The 24,295-nt window shown below is 35.2% G+C and overlaps 1 protein-coding gene and 1 non-coding gene across 7 annotated transcripts in view; one reads left to right on the top strand and one right to left on the bottom strand.

The window, feature by feature from the left end:
- Positions 1 to 394: 394 nt before the first annotated feature.
- Positions 395 to 24,295, bottom strand: part of HECTD1 (HECT domain E3 ubiquitin protein ligase 1) — a 94,899-nt gene continuing 70,998 nt past the window's right edge. For 4 of the 6 annotated variants that reach the window (XM_054577908.1, XM_054577907.1, XM_054577913.1 and 1 more), the window contains 17 exons: positions 19,276 to 19,409; positions 18,326 to 18,448; positions 16,877 to 17,033; positions 15,511 to 15,733; positions 13,703 to 13,757; positions 13,304 to 13,486; positions 12,706 to 12,913; positions 12,536 to 12,621; positions 12,189 to 12,316; positions 10,835 to 11,036; positions 9,139 to 9,276; positions 8,260 to 8,867; positions 5,495 to 5,573; positions 5,283 to 5,376; positions 4,490 to 4,640; positions 1,457 to 1,601; positions 395 to 1,355 (listed from right to left, as the gene is read on the bottom strand). In XM_054577908.1, the coding sequence (XP_054433883.1) occupies positions 1,218 to 1,355; positions 1,457 to 1,601; positions 4,490 to 4,640; positions 5,283 to 5,376; positions 5,495 to 5,573; positions 8,260 to 8,867; positions 9,139 to 9,276; positions 10,835 to 11,036; positions 12,189 to 12,316; positions 12,536 to 12,621; positions 12,706 to 12,913; positions 13,304 to 13,486; positions 13,703 to 13,757; positions 15,511 to 15,733; positions 16,877 to 17,033; positions 18,326 to 18,448; positions 19,276 to 19,409 (2,852 nt within the window). In that variant the 3' untranslated portion in view covers positions 395 to 1,217. The remainder of the gene's footprint in view (positions 1,356 to 1,456; positions 1,602 to 4,489; positions 4,641 to 5,282; positions 5,377 to 5,494; positions 5,574 to 8,259; positions 8,868 to 9,138; positions 9,277 to 10,834; positions 11,037 to 12,188; positions 12,317 to 12,535; positions 12,622 to 12,705; positions 12,914 to 13,303; positions 13,487 to 13,702; positions 13,758 to 15,510; positions 15,734 to 16,876; positions 17,034 to 18,325; positions 18,449 to 19,275; positions 19,410 to 24,295) is intronic. The other 2 variants (XM_054577909.1, XM_054577912.1) reach the window with 2 other exon arrangements.
- On the top strand, positions 5,957 to 6,060 carry LOC129074217 (U6 spliceosomal RNA). The gene has a single exon (XR_008529524.1). It is a non-coding gene; the product is annotated as a U6 spliceosomal RNA (small nuclear RNA).

Here is a 24,295-nt window from a genome sequence, read left to right on the forward strand (position 1 = left end):
TTTGGAAAATGGAAATAGAGCCCCTTCTTTCAAACCAGAAAATAGCAGTATCCTGGTGGTTTCTTTTCATGCTAACACAATATTCAAAAATCATTCTTGTGTCTTAGATTTACACATCCCTACAGATACAACAGTAAGTAGCATATCTGGTATTTAAAAAATTAACACAAATAAATCGGCCATTTTCAGCTGGAGAATACTTCAAGAACACAACAATTGGATCATAATTAAGCATGTGAGCATATTTCTAGGTTTCCAGTTTCAATAAGTGTATTTACTATAGAAAAATAGATTTCTTCATGTAATAATTTCAAAAAACTAAATCTCAGTGATTCAAAATGTAAAGTATCTGGTTAAACTCTGGTGGTTGCAGTGAAATAGTCACATGACACAGTTTTGTACGCTGCAAACATTTTAATGATTACTGAGCATACACTTTGGGAATTTTTTACTTCAAACTGCAACAAGTTAAATAAATGTTTATAATATACAAAGAAAATACAATCAAAGTAAAACTCGCTTTAAGTGTGCCTTGCATCTAGACCAGTGTTTTTTTCCTTTCCCCTTCATATATCTTTATTTTTGAACTGCACAAACACACTTAAGAATTTGATCTTTATAGTATGGCATTTAGGAAATAAAAATATACTCCCACCTCAAAGAAATAAAAAGGTTGTGCATGATTATATGCCAAACAAAGAGAGAACACTAGAATACTCTGATAGTGCAGGCATCATTAACGGGAGTGGGGGGCAGGGGGGAGCTTGAGATGCTCATTAACTCTCTATGGTTTACGGAAGCAGGATTTTTGACCAAGTAGCTTAAAAGCCAGCAAAACAGGGATTGGTGATGGCAACTGTAGTGTATGAAGTATGAAATGACAAACTTTACACAAATACACTGTTAGAAATTTACCAATGAACACTGAAGATCTGAGAGGCGTTCTTTGGAACAGTCAAGTAGGACCACCTTATTCCAGTCACATAAGCCCTTGCAGCAACACAGTGTTCTGTGCTATATACTTGCTGGCTGGGTAGTTAAAGGATTTGTTTTGTCATTAGCAGCTAACAAACTTTTTCCACATGTTCTGAAAGCCTTAATGGTGGAAAAAAAGGCAAGTGTCATTAGCTTGGAGGGTCATATACTTCTCTTCACACAAACAAGAGGCTTCACTAGTGTATTAAAAGTCTCTGATGTCTCCAATTGCACTTCAAAGCTCAATTGAGATGAAAGCCTTTTTCCATTGTAGCAGCTAGCAGGCGCTCTCTCATGATTTCCTCTGAAGAATATTCTGGCAACTTTAGATAATGGACACACGTATTCACTGATGGATAGCTCGCATCCGTAGCATCAACCTACAGACAGGAAATTGAAAATAATAGAAAATACCATGGCTTTAATATTTCTTTCTATCTTTAATAACTAAATTGGATTCCCCATTAGCTAGAGTTTGTACCTTGCGTACAACTGTGAGTCTGGGATGTAGGTTAGCCAGTCCACCTGGGGGTAGAGTTGAACAACCAGTGGTAAACTGCAGGAATGCTTTCCTTTCATCTGAAGACATGCCACATAAAACCCTCACAAACCGCAGGAAACCAGGGCTAAAAGAAAAAAAAAAAAGTTATACTGATTTAACAGCTGATTTAAATGAAAAACACTAGCACTAGTTTGTAAGGCAGCAATAACCACCAAAAAACCCCAATATCCACATGTCAGAACACCACCACTATCTAGAGACTCTTAGGTAAATATGAAATGAGCTGACACAAATTACTTTAAGAATACCCTTCAAGCCCTGGCTGGGTGGCTCAGCTAGTGGGAGCATCAGCCCATACACCAAAAAGTTGCAGGTTCGATCCCTAGTCAGGGTACATACCGAGGTTGTGGATTCAATCCCCAGTCAGGGCATGTACGGGAGATAGCTGATCGATGTTTCTTGTTTCTCTCTCACACTGATGCTTCTCTCTCTCTCTTTCTCTCTCTCTCAAGTCAATACACATATCTTCAGGTGAGGATTACAATTTAAGATTTTATACATATATATCCTTCAAGACTCTCATGCTCAATAAAGAACTGAAACACTGATGGAGTATGGGGATCAAACATGAAATAAAGGCCCTGGCTGGTGTGGCTCAGTGGATTGAGTACCGGCCTGCAAACCAAAGGGTCACCAGTTCGATTCCCAGTCAAGGCACATGCCTGGGTTGCTAGCTGGGTTCCCAGTGGGGAGTGCATGAGAGGCAACCACACATTGATGGTTCTCTTCCTCTCTTTCTCCCTCCCTTTCCCTCTCTAGAAATAAATAAAATCTTTAAAAATAAATTCAATAAAACCAACAACTCTGAAAAGCTCAAAGTCCCATTGCATAATTTATCCAGATATGCCTAAGTTATCAAAGGAGATCTGAAATAACCCATTCTTGTTACAGAGAAATAAACTACCACCATATGCCAAAACATGTATGAATTTCATGATTTTATTATATAAAAAGCCACACCTTAAAGAATACATAACTGCAAGCAAAATTAATCAATGGGAATAGTGATTTTTAAAATTGACTTTAGAGAGAGGAAGAGAGAAACAGTGATTTGTTGTTCCACTCATCTGGGCATTCACTGGTTGATTCTTGTATGTGCCCTGACTGGGACTCAAACATGCAACTGTGGTGCATAGGGTTGACGCTCTAACCAACTGAACTACGACCAGAGCCAGAATAGTAATTTAATGACTAGAAAAAGAATATTATGAGGAAGGGGGCTTTCTGGAGTTGTTTCTTATTCTGGGTACCAATTATACAGTAGGGTTCATGTCACGAAATTCTTCAGGCAATACATTCAATTTGTGCACTTCTTTGTTAAACTTCAATAAAAAGTTTACTTTAAAAAATGTTATAGAGCCCTGACCAGTGTGGCTCAGTTGGTTGGGCATCATTCCACAAAGCAAAAGGTTGCCTGTTCAATTCTCAGTCAGGGCATGTGCCTCGCTTGCGGGTCCAGTCCCCTGCTGGGGTGAGTATGAGATGCAACCAATTGACATTCCCCTCTCACAGTGATGTTTCTCTCCCTCCCTTTCTCCCTCCCTTCCCCTCTCTCTAAAAATAAATAAAAGTAAAATGCTATATAAACAATATCCTTTAAGCTTAAAATAGTTCACAATATTCTCTCATTTACATTCGTTTAGGAACTTCTTAAAAAAAGTAACATAAGGCCTTATAGTCTTAAAGTGTCAGTGGTATGAAAAAAATTAGTTGAGGAACTATTCCAGATTTAAAACATCACAAAAAAATGCAATTTCTTGAAAGAGGACGTACAGGGCTGAAGGGAGTGCTACTAAGGACATTATTAAACTATGGATGATAGATTAGTTAATAGTATAGCATCAAGAATTTGCCAGCTACTGTGCATACATGGGAAAATACCCATATTCTCAGAAATGTACACTCAAGTATTAAAGAGTGAAGGGACATGATAAATGCAACACACACTCAAATGGTTTAGAAAAACAGTATGTCTGTATAGCTCTACATATTATGTTTATTAAGTGTAAGTGTGTGTGTGCATGTATAAAAGTGATAATATAAAGAAACAGAGCAAGATCTTAAGTACCAGTGAATCTGGGCAAAGGATATATGGGGAATTCTTTCAACTATTCCTCAACTTTTCTATAAATTTGAGATTATTTGAAAGGGTACATTTACACAATGGCAATGGAATACTACTTGGCCATTAAAAAAAAAGAAAAAGAAATCTCACCCTTTGCAACAGCATGAATGAACCTGCAGAGCATCATGCCAAGTGAAATAAGCCAGTTAGAGAAAGACAAATACTGTATGATTTCACTAATATTTGGAATCTAATACACAAAATGAACTAACAAGTGAAATAGTGACAGACTCAGAGAACAGGCAGCTAGGGGGAAGGGGGATAAGAGGGATGTAGATAGGGGGTTGTGGAGCAATTGAGTAAAAGAGACAAAAAAAGGGAGAGAAAACTTATGGAAATGGACAGTAGTGTCGACTGCTGGGGGAGGGGTGGATAGAGGTGGAGGAAGGTATGGGGGGATAAATGGTGATGGACAGAGATTAGGGGTGGTGAACACACAATACGGTGTACAGATGATGTACTGCAGAATTGTGCACCTGAAACCTGTATGATTTTGTTAACCAGTGTCACCCCAATAAATTCAACATAAAAGAGAAAAAATGTTCATATAAAAAGCAGTATGGCCTAAGGGTTTATAGTGTCCCTAATTTTGAAAACAATGAACAATTAAAACAGTGAGAAAAGGAATCTGAACTTAGCCAAGACTCTGTTGTCTTTCTGTGTAAACTCAGTCTTACTAATAGATATGCTCCTTGGTAATAGTGAGTTTTAACTGCTTTCTCATTTACTTTATAAATGTACTTCACTGAGTCAAAAGTCTTTAGAGATCATCTACCATTTGATTTGGGGACATAAACAATTTTATTTTAAAAATAACAAACACATACCTGTCACGTGTATAGCCCAACTTAGGTTCAGTATAATTGATTATATCCTCTGCTGCCCAGGATGGTGACTGGTTTCCACAAAGGATCATTTGGACTTCTTCATGGCTGAAGGAACTTAATTTCTCCATTGGAAAAACTTTATTAAACCCATCTATGTTATGTACACAGCAAAAAAACAAACACAAAAACAAAAACCAGTGTCTAAATTACAACTTCAAAGTACCAAATTCCAAATCAAAATATTAATAAATGTTTGAAAATATATATAAATTAAATAGCTTTAAAAAACTGTGTTAGAGTTTAAAGTGAAATCTCTGCTTAATATCACAAATGTGAACAGAGAATATTCTGCCACCATGGTCAGCACTGAATTCTAATTTCCCATTGTATTATATAAGCCAGCCAAAGCTATGTTTTCATTTCCAAAATCAGTAAGTTTTGAAAGGTCTAATATATTTTGCTTCAATCTTCACCAGAAGAACTCAGGTTCTAGCATGGTTTAATTCAGCTTGATCATGTAAATGTGGGAAGAAAGCAACCTAATGACCACAAACGAATGAGGAAATGGAGCCAAAAGTGGGTCCCCCCTGTAACTCAGGAGTAGCAAGCTGAGTATATGCATATGAATGTTCCAGCCTGTTCAGGTACTATGCAGGAACTAACTATTTGGAAGACAGAAACCTAGAGGGCAAGTCAGGAGATTACCAGCCAATTCTTGACAGAAACAGTACCTTAATTTCAAATGCCTCAAAGTAAAAGTAGAGGGATTAAGATAAAGAGAATTAAAAATTACCTCTAAAGGCTTCCATCTGTTTCTGAATACCCGTATGCATACAAAAGTCAAACATCAAATCCACATATTCTTCTGCATTATCCATTGTTACCATCTGCAAAGAAAAATTTGCCATTATTATTTATATCTAGGAATATTTCAGTAGTGCCTAGTACAACTGACATCAGTTAATGATTCTGAACTTAAAACTGTATCAAAAACAAAATCTTTACCTCATCTTCACCACTTGGCTTGAGATCCACAGCTGTAAAACCATATATTCTTGAAGAGGGGCAAAACTGGAAATTTAAACTGGAAGCACAAATAATGATTAGATTAAGATTTGGCTGCCAGTGATACTTAATTTTTATAACATTGCCACCAAAACCATGAACCCCAACTCCTCCAGCAAAATACTCAGTATATACAGTACTAGCTTAGATATTAAGCATGAGGCATTTTTAAACACAAATCCTGCCCTGACTGATATGGTTCAATTGGTTGGGTGTCATACCACAAAGCGAAAGGTTATGGGTTTGATCCCTGGCCAGGACTCGTGCCCAGATTGCAGGTTTGGTCCCCCAGTGGGAGTACGTGTAAGAGGCAACCAATCGATGGTTCTCTCTTACTCTCTTTCTCCCTCCCTTCCCCTCTCTCTAAAAATAAATAAAATATTTTTAAAAAGTTAAAAATAAATGCTCACTTCAGCAGCACATACACTAAAATTGGAACAATACAGATATTAGCATGGCCCCTGCGCAAGGATGACAAGCAAATTTGTGAAGTGTTACGTATTTTTTAATACTGATTAATCTTATAAATTAAAAAAATAAATAAAAGAACCCTAAAAAAAATAAAATTAAATTAATGACCGTGACCAGAGGGGAGGGGGATAACGGGAAAGAAGAGGAAGGGTCAGGGAACATGTATAAAGGACCCATGGACAAAGACAACAGTGGGGAGGGCTGACGTGGGAGGTAGAGCAGGGGAGAGTAATGGGGGGGGAAATGGAGACAACTGTAATTGAACAATAAAAAATAAAATGAAAAGCAAAAAAAAAAATACTGATTAATCTGATTGTGACAATGATGTGTTATTTTGTTACTTTATTTGTTGAAACTAAACCTGTTTTTGTATATTTCTTGCCTATTTCTATTATTTTTAAAAAGCTTTAAATGATTTTTTGGTATTCTTTATCCATTTTTTGATTAAATGTTTGTAGAATTTTTTGCCCTAAAAAAACCCCAAAAAACTATTAACCCTTTTTTAGATGTGTTGCAAATACTTCCCTATTCTATTTCTTGTTCTTTAACTTTTTTTATATGTATATTACTATATAGTCTTAAATGTTTCAGATAGTCATACTGTCAATATTTTACTTTATAGCTTCTGGGTTTGAATATGTTACTTCAGGGTAAGAAAAATATTTTTTTGAATTTTCTCTGAAAACTCCTTAGAGATTTCACATATTGATTTTTAACTTTCCTGAATATTTCTTGTATAATGTGTGAAATAGGGATTTCAAGTAATAGTGGCCCATGCACCTTATTTGTTGAATAAGCCTTATTTTCCCCATTGATTTGAATTATCAATTTAATCATATATTACATTGTTAGATATATACATTTGTTTCTAGAATGCTCATTTTATTTTATTGACCTACTTGATTATTTCTATGCTGGTGTCATGTTGGTTTAATTTCTGAGACTTTATAATGGTTTTAAATTTTTTAATATTTTATAATGGATCTTGGCATATAAATAAATAAAATCCGCATTTAAAACAAAAAGTTAAAAATAAAAACAAAAAATCCTATACACAAAAACTATTAGACCAACCTGGCTTTGCAAAGAACGCATGAAAACACCACCTTTCTTTCTTTTTTTTTTTAAGATTTATTTAGTTATTCAATTTTTTTAGAGTGGGGGAAAGGAGGGAGAAGGAAAAGGAGAGAAATACCAACGTGTGGTTGCCTCTCGTGCATGCCCCACTGGGGACCCGGCCTACAACCTAGGCATGTGCCCTGACTGGGAATTGAGTCAGCAACCCTTCGGTTCTCAGGCCAGCGCTCAGTTCACTGAGCCACACCAGCCACGGTGAAACCACCACCTTTCTGTATTTCATTTCACCCTTATGGCACAAAATGAACAAACTAAAGATTTTTGCAATGAATTACTCAACATGTTTACAAGATTTTTTTTTTTTTGTAGGAAGAAACTATTGCCTGAAAACTAAAGTTATTCAGGCTATGCCACCACCCCACCCTCCACCAAACTCTGAATATAAGGGAGGGAGAGAGGGAAAGCAAACCTTGTAGTCATCCCAAGACCATAGTGAGATATACCAAGGTTGTAATAATTACATATATATAAATTAATAGAATTTTATCAAAAGATTGCCACATATGAGTTAGTTAATGCAGCCATTGGGAATAAGGCTTACACAGCAAGCTGCTTTGAGCTTTGCCTTTTGGCTATATATTAATTAGCTAATAAATGTGTCAATATTTTTGGCTTTGGACTTTTTCATGCAAGATTTATATTTATACATATTTATCATACTTGACAAATCAGATAATCTTTCAGAGGTTTATTGATTAATAAACTACATTCTGGTATTCTGAGTTATCTTTCTAATATCAGCAAATCAAAGATTTGAATCCGTAATCATTATTTCCTGCCCTGGCCAGGTAGCTCAGATGGTTAGAGTGTCATTCCACCACCCCAAGGTTGTGGGTTCAATCCCCAGTCAGGGCACATACAAGAATCAACCGATGAATGCCTAAGTTAAATGGAACAACAAACTGATGTTTCCCTTCCTTCCTCTCTCTCTCTCTCAAATAAAAATGTTTAAAAATTTAAAAATAATAATTTTTCCTGTACTGCATTATTGTTCTCACCACCTTTTACTGGAATATTGCAAATATGTGGGGAGAAAGAAACAAAAGCTTTAGAACTTATTCATCCATTAGGTTGAAGAATATTTATATAAAACTTACCCTAAATCTTCTATGCTAAGGGGAGGCCCAGACCCTGATGGATTCTTCAGCACTAGTTCCTGTAATTTTGTGTTCTTCTCATCTTCTGAAAGACTTTTGTTGCTTAAAATATGGCGCCTTTTGATAGCAAGGTCTTTAATTTCTTTTAAAAATCTGGCTCTGTGTGGGTTTACTAGTTCAAAGTCTTCCCAAGTTAATATTCCATTAAACCAAGCTGGAGGTTTTGGTTTGGGGGGATCCAGAATAAACTCTGATTTTGAATCCTCTTCAAAGCTTCCTACTGAGAGCGAATCATGACCTTCTTCTGTAGAAGCTTCAGACTGACTTTCAGTACAGTGTAAGTCTCTATCACCTCGTGACTCATAAATCAGTTTACTGATATTGCTTTTAATGTCCCCCATACACATAAGTTTAAAGAAAGGTTTAGAAATAGGTAAGTCCACAAGTCTATTGTCTTGAATGCATTTGGCCAAGAAAATTCCAAGGAAATGAAAGAGTTTTGTGATCCTTTCAAGTTCATCACTATCTTGTGGAAATGGTGCTGTGAACAGTCCACATGACCTCTGCACATAGTATCCAGGAGGTTTCAGCCCACCTCCAAGATCAACCTAATTTTTTAGAGGAAGAAATGAAAATAAAATTAAAGATCCATAAACATTAAACATCTTTAACTATCTAAAAGTATTTATATACACATTTTATTAAATTATTTTTTGCAACTAAATATTATCCTTTAAAAACATTTTAATAATATCAAGATTATTCAATAAATTAAGATTAAAAAAACTGGCTTATGTTCTAAAAGCATAACATTCTCAATTTAACACTTTCTAAAAGCAGAATCACAAATCAAATCATAAAATGGAAAATAAACCTTACATGACGGGACTCATCATCTGGAAAGTTATCATCACAAAGCCAAGCTCCCAAGTCAGTTCTCTGGAATTCTGCTGCCACCAGAGCATAAAACTCCAATGTGGGTCCCAAGCCAGTCCCTTCTTCTCCTAAAAATTCAACCTAAAATATAAACAAATAAATTATAGGTAGAAGTAAGCTTAAATGATCCCATTCTTGCCAAAATTAGTCATATACAATCCAGTATATATGTTTGTTTTACAGCAGCAGTATAATATAAGCAACATGTAAGTATTTTTCATTTTTGTTGTACACTATTACATGTCTAAACACTGTGGTGAGCATTATTCATAAATTCATTTTTTCCCAACACCCCTACAAAATGGACAGCAGTAGTTTCTTTTCATCCATGGGGCTGTTCCAAGACACCCTCCCCTCCATGAATGCCTGAAACTGTATACTACCAAACCTTATATCTACTTTATTTTTTCCTATGCATACATACCTATGAAAACTTTGTAAGTTAAGCACAGCAGGAGATTAACAACAATAATCAGCTGATACTGAAACAGCTGCTAAGTGACTGACAGGCAGGCAGCATATACGGCGTGGATACACCAGACAGAGGGATGACTCACAGCACCACACTGCACCATGCTCAGAACACGGGTGATTTGGAAGTTATTAATTTTTTATTTGTGAAATTTTTCATTTAATGTTGGACCACTGTTGAACAAGGGTAACTGAAACCATAGAAACTGAAACCTTGGAGGTCGACAGACTACAAATATGATCTCCTTTTCATACCAGAAGAAACCAAATTTCAGATAAACAGGTTAAATCATTTGCTCGAGGAAATGATGTTTTCTAGATTTGTATGTGTCTATGTAACAACAAAACCTAAACTCTTCCATTTATTTCTGACTTTAGGTCATCCACTTTAAACGTTTTTATCCATACTCTACCTGTTCAAGAAATGATTTGAGGCAGCTTACAAAATACACAGTGCATAGTAAAACTAAATAAGTAAATAACTGAGGATTATTTATTTAGGTTAGAGGAATAGATGGGTAGAAAGAATAAACCTTATACATTTCCTAGAGATAATATTCATTGGGATCACCTACGATCCAAAAAATAAACCAGCTGGTTCACATCTGTTGGCAGGTGAGATAATTCTACCACTAGCCCTCGTATAAGAAATAATATGTATATAACATATAATCAACTGCCCACAATAACATCTCAATCATAAATATATTGAATTTCATACTCCCATTTGTTCTCTCTCTCAATATGGACCGATTATGTAATACCAAGCACAATTTAAGTGAAACAGTATTATAAAAGTGTGCTCCAAAAATGGAGATATCTAATAGCATAGCTTACATAAAAGTAACATTTAGAGTATCAAAAAGAATCCTTTGTGAGTACTATTATTTGGTCCAGGCTTTGTTAAGAAACAGGTGGGTCCTTCAAACAGACCAAGCATTTCCCCACCTCAAGAGTGAAGATATCCTTTGCTGCTCAATAAATCACAAGATCCTGACCCCGGAAGTAAGCTGACATCCTCTTATGAAAGATGCTCTGCAGAGGAGGCCTTTGCAAAGAGGGCAGAGAAATTCCTCCTCACATCTAAAATCTAATGCAGTTTTTAGGCAGTGCAATATATAGACTGGCTAGTTCTGTTATTGCTGCACACAAATTTTGCGTAAAGTACCTCAAGAACTGATTTCCGATCTGCATGTATTTGCATGACATTCTCAGCCCATTCCATCAGTGATTCACCACGTGGAACTTTTACTCTTTCATGCTTGAGACGACCGACTCGGAACTCTCCAGGATCATCTCGCCTTACACTACTTGTAGTCCTTGTTCTTTCCACAGTGGCTTCACGTCGGTTTTGTAACCACACTATTGCTCTGAAATAGAAATATATCTATGTAGCTGTAGCATACAGCAACAGTTGAATGTACTACCAAACCAGCACATAAAAATACAAACATTTCCTAACAGCAGAGACACTAAAAAATGGTTAAGCTCTCTTTATTACTTTGATACAAACCGAAAGTCACCATTAAAAAGGTATTGTGACTTGGGGAGTATTTTCTCAAGTCTGTTGATATCTTGCTTCCAGGTGTGTCCAATGTTTAGCTCAAACTCTAAAAACTTATTTAAAAAAATTTTTTAATGGTAGGATGATTTTAAAATATTCTTTTTAGCAGCACAAAGTTCACCCACCTAGGGAGGAAAAATCTTAAACTAGGAATAAGATGAATGATCTACTCTTGTGTGTTACAATTTTTTGGTAGTCTCAGGCAACTCCTCTAAGTACTCTGAGAATCAATTTCCTCTTCTATAAATCACAGTCAATGCTATTTAAACACCAGGCCTAAAGTTCTGTGTATAGATGCTTTGTAAATGGTATAAAATGATACAACAACATAGCTTATCAGGAAAATAAATAGCTCTATTTTAAATTATAACATTTTACATCTATTAGATACTTGGAACAATACAGCCAGAAATTTCCACCCTCATGAAACTTTCATCTAGTGGAAGGAGAAAGACAAAAATAACTAAGCAAAACATGTAGTTTATTAAATGGCCAGAATGTAGACATATTTCAATGCTATGAAAGCTATTTGCAAGCATTTAACTTGTTATTCCTGGAAATTTCAGCAACTAATAATTTATGTATGCTACTTAAAAACTGTAAATGCTAGCTGACAGAAAACAGTACAGTAGGCTCTCTGTATCCATGGATGTGGAACCCACAGATACAGAGGACTTGAGCACCCATGGATTCTGGTACCCTCAGGGGTCCTAGAACCAATCCCCTGGTGGATACGGAGGGGATGACTGTGCTCCAACACACAATTCCAAGAGATCAATCCATACTACAAGAGAGCGTATATCCAACTGGAAACAAAATGTTTCAATGTTGACAACTCTTTTTTAGAAAAAAGATAATATATTCCCTTCATCAATCTTGATACAAAGTATATTTGTACATTTTGAGCTTATCTCACATTAAAAAATATTCTAAAAATATAAAAGAATACACTTCCTACCTTGATGCACCGAATGCAGTGCATGTGAAATAAAGCTGTCTAGTTTCAAATGGTATTAGAAAAGGACACTTGCTGGTTAATTGTTCGCACCAATCAGGCAGAGCCCCACTTGCCAATGCCAATGGTTCCTGCAAATTAACAAATAACAATGTCTCAAGGCAATTACTGAAAAAGACAAAAGGGAGTTAATTCTTAAATATAATCAAAGAAATGAATGCAATGAACCATAAGGCTCAGAACATTCGATCAGAGGGAAGGAAGATAAGATGGGAGGTCATAAAGGAAGGAAAGGCAATACTTGAAAAATCTAAAGGTTACAGAGTTAAGAGTTTAGCTGACTTTATTACCTCAATCTGCTGCAAAATTTTTGTTGTAATTTTTTTGCTAGTGAATTCATCTGGAGGGAATGTAAACTGAGGCTGCTCATCACCTTCTGTAAAATTAATGAAATTAATAAAAATATAAACTGACTTGTTTTTTAAAATGCCACAGAAATGAAACAAGGCTTCTTACAAACCTTCTTGGGATATTCTTGAATAAGGGTCACTTGCGACTATATACAGAATACGCAGAAGTTGAAGGACGTCTTCTACTCCACAAGAATTCTGTCCATTGCCTGCTTTGGCCTGAGGTTGTTCTTTTGTCAAATTAAGAATATCACTACTTTGAAGAGTAGAAATGGCCCCCTGGTTTAAGCCAGACTTTGTTCCATGCTCACAAAAATCCTGAGGAAACAATGAGCAAAACTAGCCATTAATCACATTTTCAAGAAAAGCAATATATCGTCCTATAAGTATTACTTTGAAAAGGCTGGAATTTTTCAAATAATTCCCTTTTTTAATAAAAAGTTATCACCCAAGTAGAAAATTCTTGTGTTCTAAACCATTAAAATTCACAAGTAAAATAAAAGCACTGTAAGCCACAGTGAAGACTGTGCACCAAATTCAAATGCCACAAACCATACTTAAAATTTTAGCATTGGCACATTAATGTTAATTCAATGTCATTTTTTAGTGTGTAGCAATAAACTGCTCTTCCTTAAGAATCTTTAAAAGCTGCAAAACAAAGCACAAAGCTATTCCCAATCAAAATAGTGTTTTGATGCCAATATATACCTTATATGCAGCTATGAGCTGAGAACAATTTCTGTTTTTCCTAATACTTTTATTAGTGCCAGTTAATTTCCAGTGGCGCAGGAAAGCGGCGTCTGCATTCTTCTGCAGGTAGGTTATCAAGTCATTCTTTGGTAATTCATCAGTGCCAAGGTACTGTTCCACATGCTCTACAGACCAACAACCCTACAATAGGAAAAACCAAATGTCGGCCTTTCCTGATTATAAAAAGTCTATGCTGTTTTACATGCATTACAAAAAGTAGCTTTAAGATCATGCACTTAATTTAAAGATTTCCACATTAGTAATTTTCCCTCAAATGTTCAACTGAAACTGTTAGTTTTTCTTTTTCTTTTTTTCTAAATAATCAAGAACAAGACCCATTTTCTAAATATAACTTACCATTTTTTCATTTTCCTTTTCCTTGTCAGAATCCTTCATCTCTCTGTACATAATTCTAAACATGAAGATATTATTCGTTAATTCATAAATCAAATGATTTGTGGTTATTTCCAGTAAGACTTCAGCTTTTTAAGAAATACACATAAATGATGCCATTTGTTTACAGTAAGCATATGGCTAACACTGAACTCAGGGAGAACTTATGAGAACAAAGCATTAATATTTGTTAAACAATGAAAAGTAGCAGAAATCATATTCCAGAAAAGGAGTTATGGTTTATAAATTTAGCATTATTGCAAAGAAAATATAAGTCAAACCTGGAATTTTTAAAGACATGCAGTAACATGTAAGGCAGTTGAGATCAAATTTAAAACTCTAATAAAAACTGAAGAAAGGGAAATTGGCATGATGATTTTCTGTTCTCTCTCAAAAGGACCTAAATTACTTTATTGGACATTATATGACATTGTCAATGTTAAAAGAATATCAGAAAAATATACTAACAAATGTAAAGTCACATAAGGATAATGATAAAATTATTTATTATTTATATAAATATAAAAATGTATATAAATTAATATACGAGCTCTGTCTGGCAAAGGTCCAGCCATTGTTAATATAACGAGAATGGTTTGTACATCTTGGATGTAACCTAGAAACCAAGGAGAATGGACTGGAATGTGCATGCGTGAACAATGACAACTTCACTGTCCTAGTCAGTGGGGGTGGTAGACGCCATTGAGTGAGCATGTGTACTCTGTGGCCATTGCATTCAAAATATCTGAGTGAGGAGAACAACACATCTACATCAAATTTTGCATTTTGAACATTCCTCCACGGAAACTATTAGGATGATTCAGAAGGCTGCAGCCATGGGCAAAACTGGTGACTGGCAGCTTCGTCACAACAATACACCTGCTCACACCATCAGGTCTTGTGCAGAGTTTTTTTAGCAAAACATCAAATCACCCAGGTGACTCGGACCCCCTACAGCCCAGATTTGGCACCCTGAGACTTCTGGCTTTTCCAAAACTAAAATCACCTTTGAAAAGAAAGAGATATCAGGAAATCTCAATGAGATTCAGGAAAATACACTGGGGCAGCTGGTGGCAACTAGGAGAACTGTGTGAGGTCCCCAGGTGCCTACTCTGAAGGGGACTGAGGTGTCATTGTCCTATGTACAAGGTTTCTTGTATCTTCTTCAATAAATGCCTCCGTTTTTCACAGTACATAGCTGGATACCTTCTGGACAGACCTCATATTATATAGTATATAAATATATTTTATATAAATAATAATAATTATTATTACTATAGGTAATATGGAGCACTTTCTCCAAAACAGACAGTACTGAAACACTTTACATATATTAATTCATTTATTCCTCACAACCACTCTCATTTTACAGATTAGGAAAGTGAGGTACTAATATGTTAAATAAATTTGCCCAAGGTTATTGATAATTGTTTAATAAATGAATGAAGGAACAAACAGAGAGAGGTGAGTTTAACTCACAGACCCCAAAACAAATAACAAGTAGAAAATACTTAGTATTTCATACACAATCCCAGTCAAACAGTTCAACAGTTATTACATGAGGAATTAATTTTGATTATTTCTTAAGTTCCTTTCATTTGTAAACCTTAACCTTTTTACATCGGAGTCAAAAATGATCTTATCTGTTCCTATAAACCAACAGTACAGAAACCAAATCATTTCTCTTCCTGTAGTCCAAATACAGAAATAAAATGCTTCCTGGCTCATATACTATGAATATCTACTTAAAAAATTAAATTAAAATCTCTTACGTGTATGTTGGCTCCCAAATACGCCTAAGTTTATCTGATTTCACATTGCCATTACAGGATAATTGAAGCAATTTTTGTACATAATAAAAGATGGTTGACTTAAAATTAGTGAGTGGTAATTCAACCTCACGAGTTGTCCCAAGACCCGTTACTTTCAAAGTGAGGGCTAATCGAGGTGATGGAGTACATTCAACTTCTTCCAAGAGTTCTGAATGAGGTGTTCCTAAAAATATGAAAGACATGACAAACAATTACACTAAAACAAGCCGTCCAGAAAGAACACTGTACGAGGACACAAGGCTACATGAAAACTAAACCTTTCTACCACATATCAGCAAATGACGTCAGGTACTGAAGACTCTACTGGCCTCAACATTTTTATTTTTATTTTTTTCAAATGAGAATAATATACCTCAAAGACAGTGTTTAGAGTAGAACTTATGCATATGATATGGATCTCTCATTTTTATTAGGAAACATATGCTAACTGTGTGCATACTTTAGAAACATTTTATTTTTATAAATGAGAAAACTGAAATTATTCCTATTTCTACATCCAGAGAAAAGCCACATACGTTGGTCAATGACCTGTCAACCTTTTGCATATATTAAATGAGTGGGCTGTGAGGTAAACACACACACACACAGTCAGGTTCATAGTATATTTGGTGGTACGCTCTCCTCTTTTTTATTAGCACAGGACTCTTTTCCTCATATCATTAAATAAGAGTTTTCAAAAGTACTTTATTCACTGCATGACAGCCATCATACCTTTAGTCAGATCCCCTTCTCTGACTCTGACCCGCCTTTCTCCCTCTGATTAGGACCCTCGTGATTACGCTGGGCCCAACCAGATAATCCACGATAATTTCCCATCTCGAAATCCTTATTTAATCATATCTGCAAAATCTCTTTTGTCATATAAAGGTAACATATTCTTAGATTCTGGAGGTTAGGATCTATATTATCTTTGGGGAGCCATTAGTGTACCCACCACATGCAAAATAGAGCTGTATGACATGGAGTTGCCACAGAGGCTGACTAACTCAGGAGGCCCTGACTGAAACTTTTATACAGCTTCTCAGAGTGAAAGATGAATAGGAATAATCCTTAGCAATTTCAATCCAGTAGAAAATAGAACACAAATTATCCATCTTTAAATGAAGCCTTGCTTTTAAAATTACACAAATACAAAACAGTGTTTTAAAAAAACTTTTATCTGTTCCTTTTAAAAATCTGTATTTTGTAAGGACTTGTAGCTGATAAGAATTTTCTCCTAAATATAACCTGCATATTACTTTTCTAATTGTAATTATTTTATTTTGTATCTGTTAAAATTAACTCACAAAAATAAAATATACTGTACCTGGAGGTGGAATTTCTAGATCAGTTGTCTGTTGGACATTAGTACGACCTGGTCTAGGATCAAAAGCAGGGACCAAAGCAGAAAACTGCCGCTTTAGCACATAATCATCATCCCACGTTCTCCGGCGTCCTCCTTTAGTTTCATACTCTTCTTCTTCCTATTAAAATAAAATTTCACATACATTGTAAAACTTCATTATTATGAAAGTGATGTGTTACCTGTAAAATAGGGTACATGTTTAAGTTCTTCGTTACAGCTATTATACCTCCTTAGCCATATTTCTTAAGCACAGAATTAGCCAACATAAACATAACTAAGTACCTAAATTTCTTAACAATTTAAATTTATCAAAAGTAAGTTGCATTAGTGTTGGTTACACAAATCTACACGAGATAAAATGACAAAGAACCATATACATACATTGTACCAATGTCAACTTCCTGATTTTCCTATTGTACTCTAACTGTGTAAGATGTAACCATTGGAAGAAATTGAGCCAAGGGCACATAAAAGACCTCTCTATAACTTCTTTGCATCTTTATAATTATTGTTAAACAGGTGCTTTTTTAAAAATATAATTGCATTATGTACTGAATTACATAAAAAAAGAAAATACATGTAATGCTTGGGAGTTGCTTTCAATTACTAAGGGGCAAAGAGATCAAACAAGTTTGTTAAAGTGTTGCTAACTTAACATCACTTTCTGTATGTTTGAAAATTTCCATAAAAATTTTCCATAATAAAAGTTTTTTAAAGGAACATTTTCTCCTCTCCTTCACTTTTAGCATCAAGAAAAAAAGAGATCAATGAATTGTAAATGTTGTAAATGTCTGATGTAATAAATTTAAATAATTATGTATATACTTGCACACATACATAGCCCCTTATATGTTGGACATATAACTGAAATTAACTTTTGTAACAAGTCATATTGACATTTGACAGCTCTAGAGCCAGAATGCCTAGGTTTTCATCCTGGATCCAATACTTCTAGGTGTAACCTTTAAAATCACAATCTGAAAATTGGGCTGATAGTAACTATCAAACAGTTGTTGAAAGGGCTGACTTAGTTAACACATATAAAGTACTGAAAAAAATGCCTAGCACTTAATCAGTAATCAATAAATATTAGTTAAAGAGGCTAATATTACTATCTCTACTAAGGAAATTATAAGTCTTAGATAATAGCTATTAACCATTTTAGTATATAGTACTGGTAACCAAAAGCCATGGGGAAGAGAGTTCAAGAAATTCTTGTATGCATTTTACTATAGCAATCTGGAGTCTACCTGGAATAAAGAAACCAAGCAGGTGGGGAAATTTCTTTTTGTTAACTCTATTTTTTAGCTCCCTGTCCTTTCCCCGTATATTTTTCTAGGCATTTGGTTGGTGCTTTACTGTGAAAGGGGAAAAAATACACTGTAGGGAAGATAAACATGAAGATATTACCTGCTCCCCAATAGGTCGGCTCCCTGCTCCAGCAGGAACCTGTGGCAGCTGTGACGTGACAGCGTGATGCGTTACATCAGAGCGCGAGCCAGCTCGCCGCTGCAGGGATGGACGTCTCAGAATCTGTATTTTTAAAATGTGTACAGACATGTCGAATTATTTGATCTATATATATCCTCATTCAGCCTTGACCTAAAACTATCAGCCTGTACTACCAAAACTGTCATAAAAAACTTCATATTAATTAGCCATCTACATGTTTTGAATTCATCATGTATTATATACTAACCTTCACAAGAAATATGCTAATATACTATTTCCTAAGCAACATACTAAAAGCATTTGAGTTCTCTGTCCCATTATAACTCAACTTATGAAGCTCTTTGAAATCTAATAACATTTTATAAAAAGAAATAAAAAATATACATTATAATAGTATATTCAGGCAAAAGTTCAATTGAAAGACAATTATAGTGGCTAAACATTTGGACCCTGGATCACATTGCCTAAGCATTGATCCCTGCTTTTCCACTTAACTCTTAAATTAGGGCAAATTACTTTTCCTATGCCTGTTCTTCATAGCTCTGTGTAAAGACTGAAGAGAACACAGACACTGCCTTCAAAATGGTAGGTATTAAAATATTTTATGTATAATTATTGCAGAACTATGAAAATTATATTCCTTAGGATTAGTGTTTTCCACACTTTTAAATATGTTAAAAGATTAGCATGTGACACTGTAGTATTTTTCAAATATAACCACCAACTTATTTTCTTTTAGAGAATCATAAATGCTCGGATTAAAAGCATTTTTCTTAATTAACTACACTTTGTCATACTAGTACCGTATTTCCTTGCTTTGAAGTTTAACTAGGACTTTGCTTTTTCTCTATTCATTTTAATTATTAATATCCTATTTTAGTTAAGAGAATTGGGGACTCTCTCTCTACCATAACCTCCTCGTATTCTTGGTCCTCCTGATTGTCATCTTCATTTTCATCATCTTCCTCATCTGGCTCAGGCAAGTCCTCATCATCATCTAGTTCAGCTAACAAAGTACTAGCACGGCAGCTGTCAAGGAAATCTAAAAAACAAAATGAACAACCTTACTCTCAACACAATTAACAAAGCATAATAAAATAACTGTGTTCTGGTTCTTCAAAACAGAGGTAAAATTCAAAAGGGCCAAGTATAAAGACCACACTTAGTGATGCCACCTTTCTTCCACCATACATTCAAGACGACTAACTTCCATTAACAATCATATTATCAATCTCTGCGTAAGTCACAGTTAGCATAACTTGGTGGAAAAAGAACACGTTAAAGTCGCTCACTGTCAACAAATACCTACTGAGTACCTACTATGGGCCAAGAATTGTGTTAGGCACCAGGTATATGTATAGTCATGAACCACATAGTTAGATTAAATATTTTCTGATGACATGTTATTTTTAACTGAATAATGATATAAAGTAGATTTTCATAGAGTATGTCAAAAATGTTTTTTCCTAGGTGGAATTGTGATTGTGGTTTTATGGCTTTGGCCACTGAAATGGTTGTAATCAGTTTTATTTGTAGCAACTTTTTAAAAAATATATAAAGATGTTCATGTCTTCATTTTCAATTAATGCAGTGGGCCATCCCAACGATACTTCCAGAGGCTAAATCTTGGAAGAGACATACCCTGCTCCCTTGCATGCTCACACACGCACGTTCACACTCACTCTCTCTCTGTAGTATATATATAACTTCTATAGCTACACAGTCATGTGTTGCATAACAGCATTTTTGTCAATGACAGACCACATATCCAACAGAGCACATACCTGATGGTAATCCCATTAAGATTGTAATGGAGTTGAAAAATTCCTATCACCTAGAAGTAGCTATTGTACAGTAGCTGTTGTAATGTAACACATAGCACAATGCAGTACTCATGTGTTTGTGGTGACAGTGGTGTAAACAAACCTACTGCACTGCCAGTAAAATACATACAACTAGGTACAGTATATAATTCTTGATAAGGATCATAAATGACTATGTTATTGGTTTATGGATTTACTTACCATATACTTTTTATCATTAGAGTAATGATAAAACCGTTGGGTGTAAAACGTAAGTATGCTGTGTTATACTAGCAGCAGCCTCATACATCTATGTTTACCATGTCTCTTGACTGATCTTTTTCTCTTGTACTTCATTTAATCTTACGTTTTATGAATTTAATGTAACCTAAATCTACTCAATGACATCCAGAGCAGCTTCCAGTCCTGCAAGTTCCATTGATGATTTTAAAAATCTTTTGTAGCATATTTGTGCTGTACCTTTTCTATGTTTACATATGCTTAGATACACAAATATTTTTTATTGTACTACAACTGCCTACAGTATTTAATACAGGTTTATAGCCTGGAGCAATAGGATATACCACATAGCCTAGGTGTGTAGTAGGATACACACACACACACACACACACACACACACACACAACCCACCCCACCCCCACCTAGGTTTGTGTAAGTGCACTCTGTCATGATTGCACAAGGATGAAATTACCTAATGATACATTTATCAGAATGTATCCCAAATGTTACGCAGTGCATGACTATTGCTGTAAATAGAACAGAAATGGTCTGAGCCCCCATGGAACTTACAGGGATGAGAGGCATTTAAAAAGTAAACAAATGAATGCATTAATATGAACTATAAAAGATCTTATGATGGAAAAGAACAAAGTAAGTCAATCAAAGAAAACTGGGTTTAGCTATGTGACCTGACAAGTTACTGACAATGACTACTTAAGGATAATGCCTATTTATGAAATAATGTTATGTACCACTTTCATATTATCCATGTTATCTACCACATAAGCAGCTAAAAAACCTGCACCCCATTATCTCCTTCCTTTCTCAGGATCTCTCTCCCTTACTCCCCAATGAAGACAATGTCAAATTACACTAACATAATGAAGATGCTGACAAGCTGTTCTTCACAAGAACTGAAAACAAAATGAGGAATAATAGGACTAAAACATATGTTGTTTTTTTTTTTTACTGGATCTATAAGGAAAAAAAATCTATGGATAAAAAGACAGTATAGCCCTGGCGGGTGTGGCTCAGTTGGTTGGAGCATCGTCCATAATCCAAAGGGCAGTGGGTTCAATTCCCGATGAGGGCACATGCCGGTGCTGTGGTTCAGTACCTGCCAGGATGCGTGGGAGAGGCAATCAATCAATCAATCAATGTTTCTCTCTCACATTGATGTTTTTCTCCCTCTCTCTCCCACTTCTTTCCCCTCTGTAAAATCAATAAGCATGTCCTCGGGTGAAGATAAAGAAAAAGAAAAGACAGTGTATACACTATGTTCCAAAAGAACATCCAGAAGACAATTTATAGTTATTTAGTAGACACTTGGACCCCAGACCTCTGAACCAAATACATTTTTTTAAATCTAAAAATTACACAGGACTAAAAAGTTAATGCCTTTTATTGAATGACTGGAAGAAGAAGAAAGAGGCCTAATACTATACTTAGTGAGGTTCTAAAACACACATCTTTTTTACCACTTCAATATTCTGAAATCAGACTGTACTTTACAAGCAATAAGTTACAGCTAAACTGTCAACACTTTTTCCTTCTTTTTCCTTAGTGACACAAAATAATGGCATATCTCATAATAATAACATCTTAAATTTGATGAAATATATTATACCTTACACATGTAAGGTGCCATCCTACAGTACAGGCAGTGGTCCTCATAAACATGATGTGGTAGTAAACAAAACAAACTAATTCCACTTTTGGTTCATTTCTAAAGAAAATCATCTATTTTTTTCCCTAAGATTTTATTTATTTATTTTTAGGGAAGGGATGGGAAGGAGAAAGAGAGGGAGAGAAACAAGACGTGCAAGAGAAACATGGATCAGTTGCCTCTCGTACATACCTCAAAGGGAGACATGGCCTGCAACCCAGGCATGTGCCCTGACTGGGAATTGAACTGGCAATCCTTCAGTTCACAGACCATCATTTAATCCACTGAGCCACATCAGCCAGGGTAAAATACATCTAACTTCATATGTTACAATTCACTTAAGTCAGGTGTTTTTTTCCTCTTTCTTTTAAGTCAACGCCCCTTTTTTATCAGAGTATAGGAACATTTTTAAAAGCTCCTTAATTTCATAGATGCCCATATCACAGAATCAAATCATGTCCTCAAAATGTAACAGAGTAAAAGTTTGCATATACAGAAATTATTTATAAAAGAGTCCTCCAGTTTTAGGAAGGCAGAAAAGGAAATTTTAATCATCTAACAATATTTAAAAGGCAATTAAGTAGCCCTAACTCTTTAATATTCTCTCCCATGACCTTCTTAACCTTCAAATGATAAAGAATTAAAGCCTGACTTTAACATATTAACAAATGAGTAGGGAGAGAGCCTCCATGAGAAAAAGTGAAGTGGAAAATACTTAATAAATTTACAATACTTTGGTATAATAATAATCATCTTTTGCTACCCATACATTTAAAAAAAAAAAAGTAGAAAAAACAAATGTAAGCCCTGGCTGGTATAGCTCGGTGGATTGAGCATGGGCCTGCGAACCAAAAGGTCTCTGGTTCAATTCCCAGTCAGGGCAGATTCCTGGGCTATGGGCCAGGTCCCCAGGAGGGGGCACGTGAGAGGCAACCACACACTGATGTTTGTTTTCAATCCTCGCTTTCTCCTTCCCTTCCCCTCTCTCTAAAAATAAATAAATAAAATCTAAAAAAAAAAAAGTAATGATTTTCCTAAAATCAGAGAACATCCGATCTAATTCTTGGCTTTTAGGAGAGGCCACATTCTCAGGGGGAAAAAAAAAAGAAAATATTAAAATGAGATATATAAAATAGTACTTAAAATATATCTTCATATAAATTTTCTTGTATTTGAAATTAACAAAAAGTAATTTTTAAAAAGAACAGCCCTGGCTAGTGTGGCTCAGTGGACTGAGCACCGGCCTGCAAACCAAGCCAATTTGACTCCCAGTCTAGGGCACATGCCTGAGTTGCGGGCCAGGTCCCCAGCAAGAGGCAACTACATATTGATATTTCTCTCCATCTCCTTCTCCCTCTCTTCTGCTCTCTAAAAATAAATAAATAAAATCTTTACAAAGTAAATAAAAAATAAAAAGAATAGGTAATCATATCAAGGATCTGTGGTAAACGGTATTCCAAAACGATCTTACGGGAGTGCAATTCAGTAATTATTCTGTTAAGAATTCACTCTAAGGAAATACATAAAAATATAGTTCAAAGATGCTCATTCATAACAATGATTATGGTAATAAAAAACTGTAACTTAAAATACCCAAAATGGAGAATTTATTAAATAACGATCATATAGTCAAAGAGCAGAATATTTGGTAACCATTTCAAATAGTAGAAACCCATAAACAATGTGGAAATATTTTCACAAATGGGTGAAGAGCTCTCTGGAAAGGCTATAATCTTTTGTTTAAAAAGAGAACATACACCTCAAATTGCATGTATCAACAGTGATTATTTCTAGAAGGAGGGGACTAGATGATTTTTATTTTCATTTATATTTACTTTCTGTAAAATATTTTACTTTTCTAATAAGATGATTATAAATATATATGTGTCTTTATTGATTTTGAGAGAGAAACTTCGAGGTAAGAAAGAAACATAAACCGGTTGCCTCCCCTAGGTATGCACACTGACCAGAGAATTGAACCCGCAACCTAGGCTTGTGCCCTAAGAATTAAGCCTGCAAACTTTTGGTGCATGGGATGATGCTCCAACCAACTGAGCCACACAGCCATGGCAATTAGAAATATCTTTTAATTGAATCAAATAATTTTATCACTGACCATAACATGGAAGTCATGATGAGGTAATTATAGGACTTTTTTTTTAATTTTTTTGTTCAAATATATTTGTCTCCGCCTTCCCACCACCACTTTCCCCTGGAAAA

This window comes from Pteronotus mesoamericanus, unplaced genomic scaffold (assembly GCF_021234165.1).
Source record: "Pteronotus mesoamericanus isolate MK-2021 breed Mesoamerican mustached bat unplaced genomic scaffold, CSHL_Meso_final contig_46, whole genome shotgun sequence".
In the NCBI taxonomy this organism is placed as follows: domain Eukaryota; kingdom Metazoa; phylum Chordata; class Mammalia; order Chiroptera; family Mormoopidae; genus Pteronotus; species Pteronotus mesoamericanus.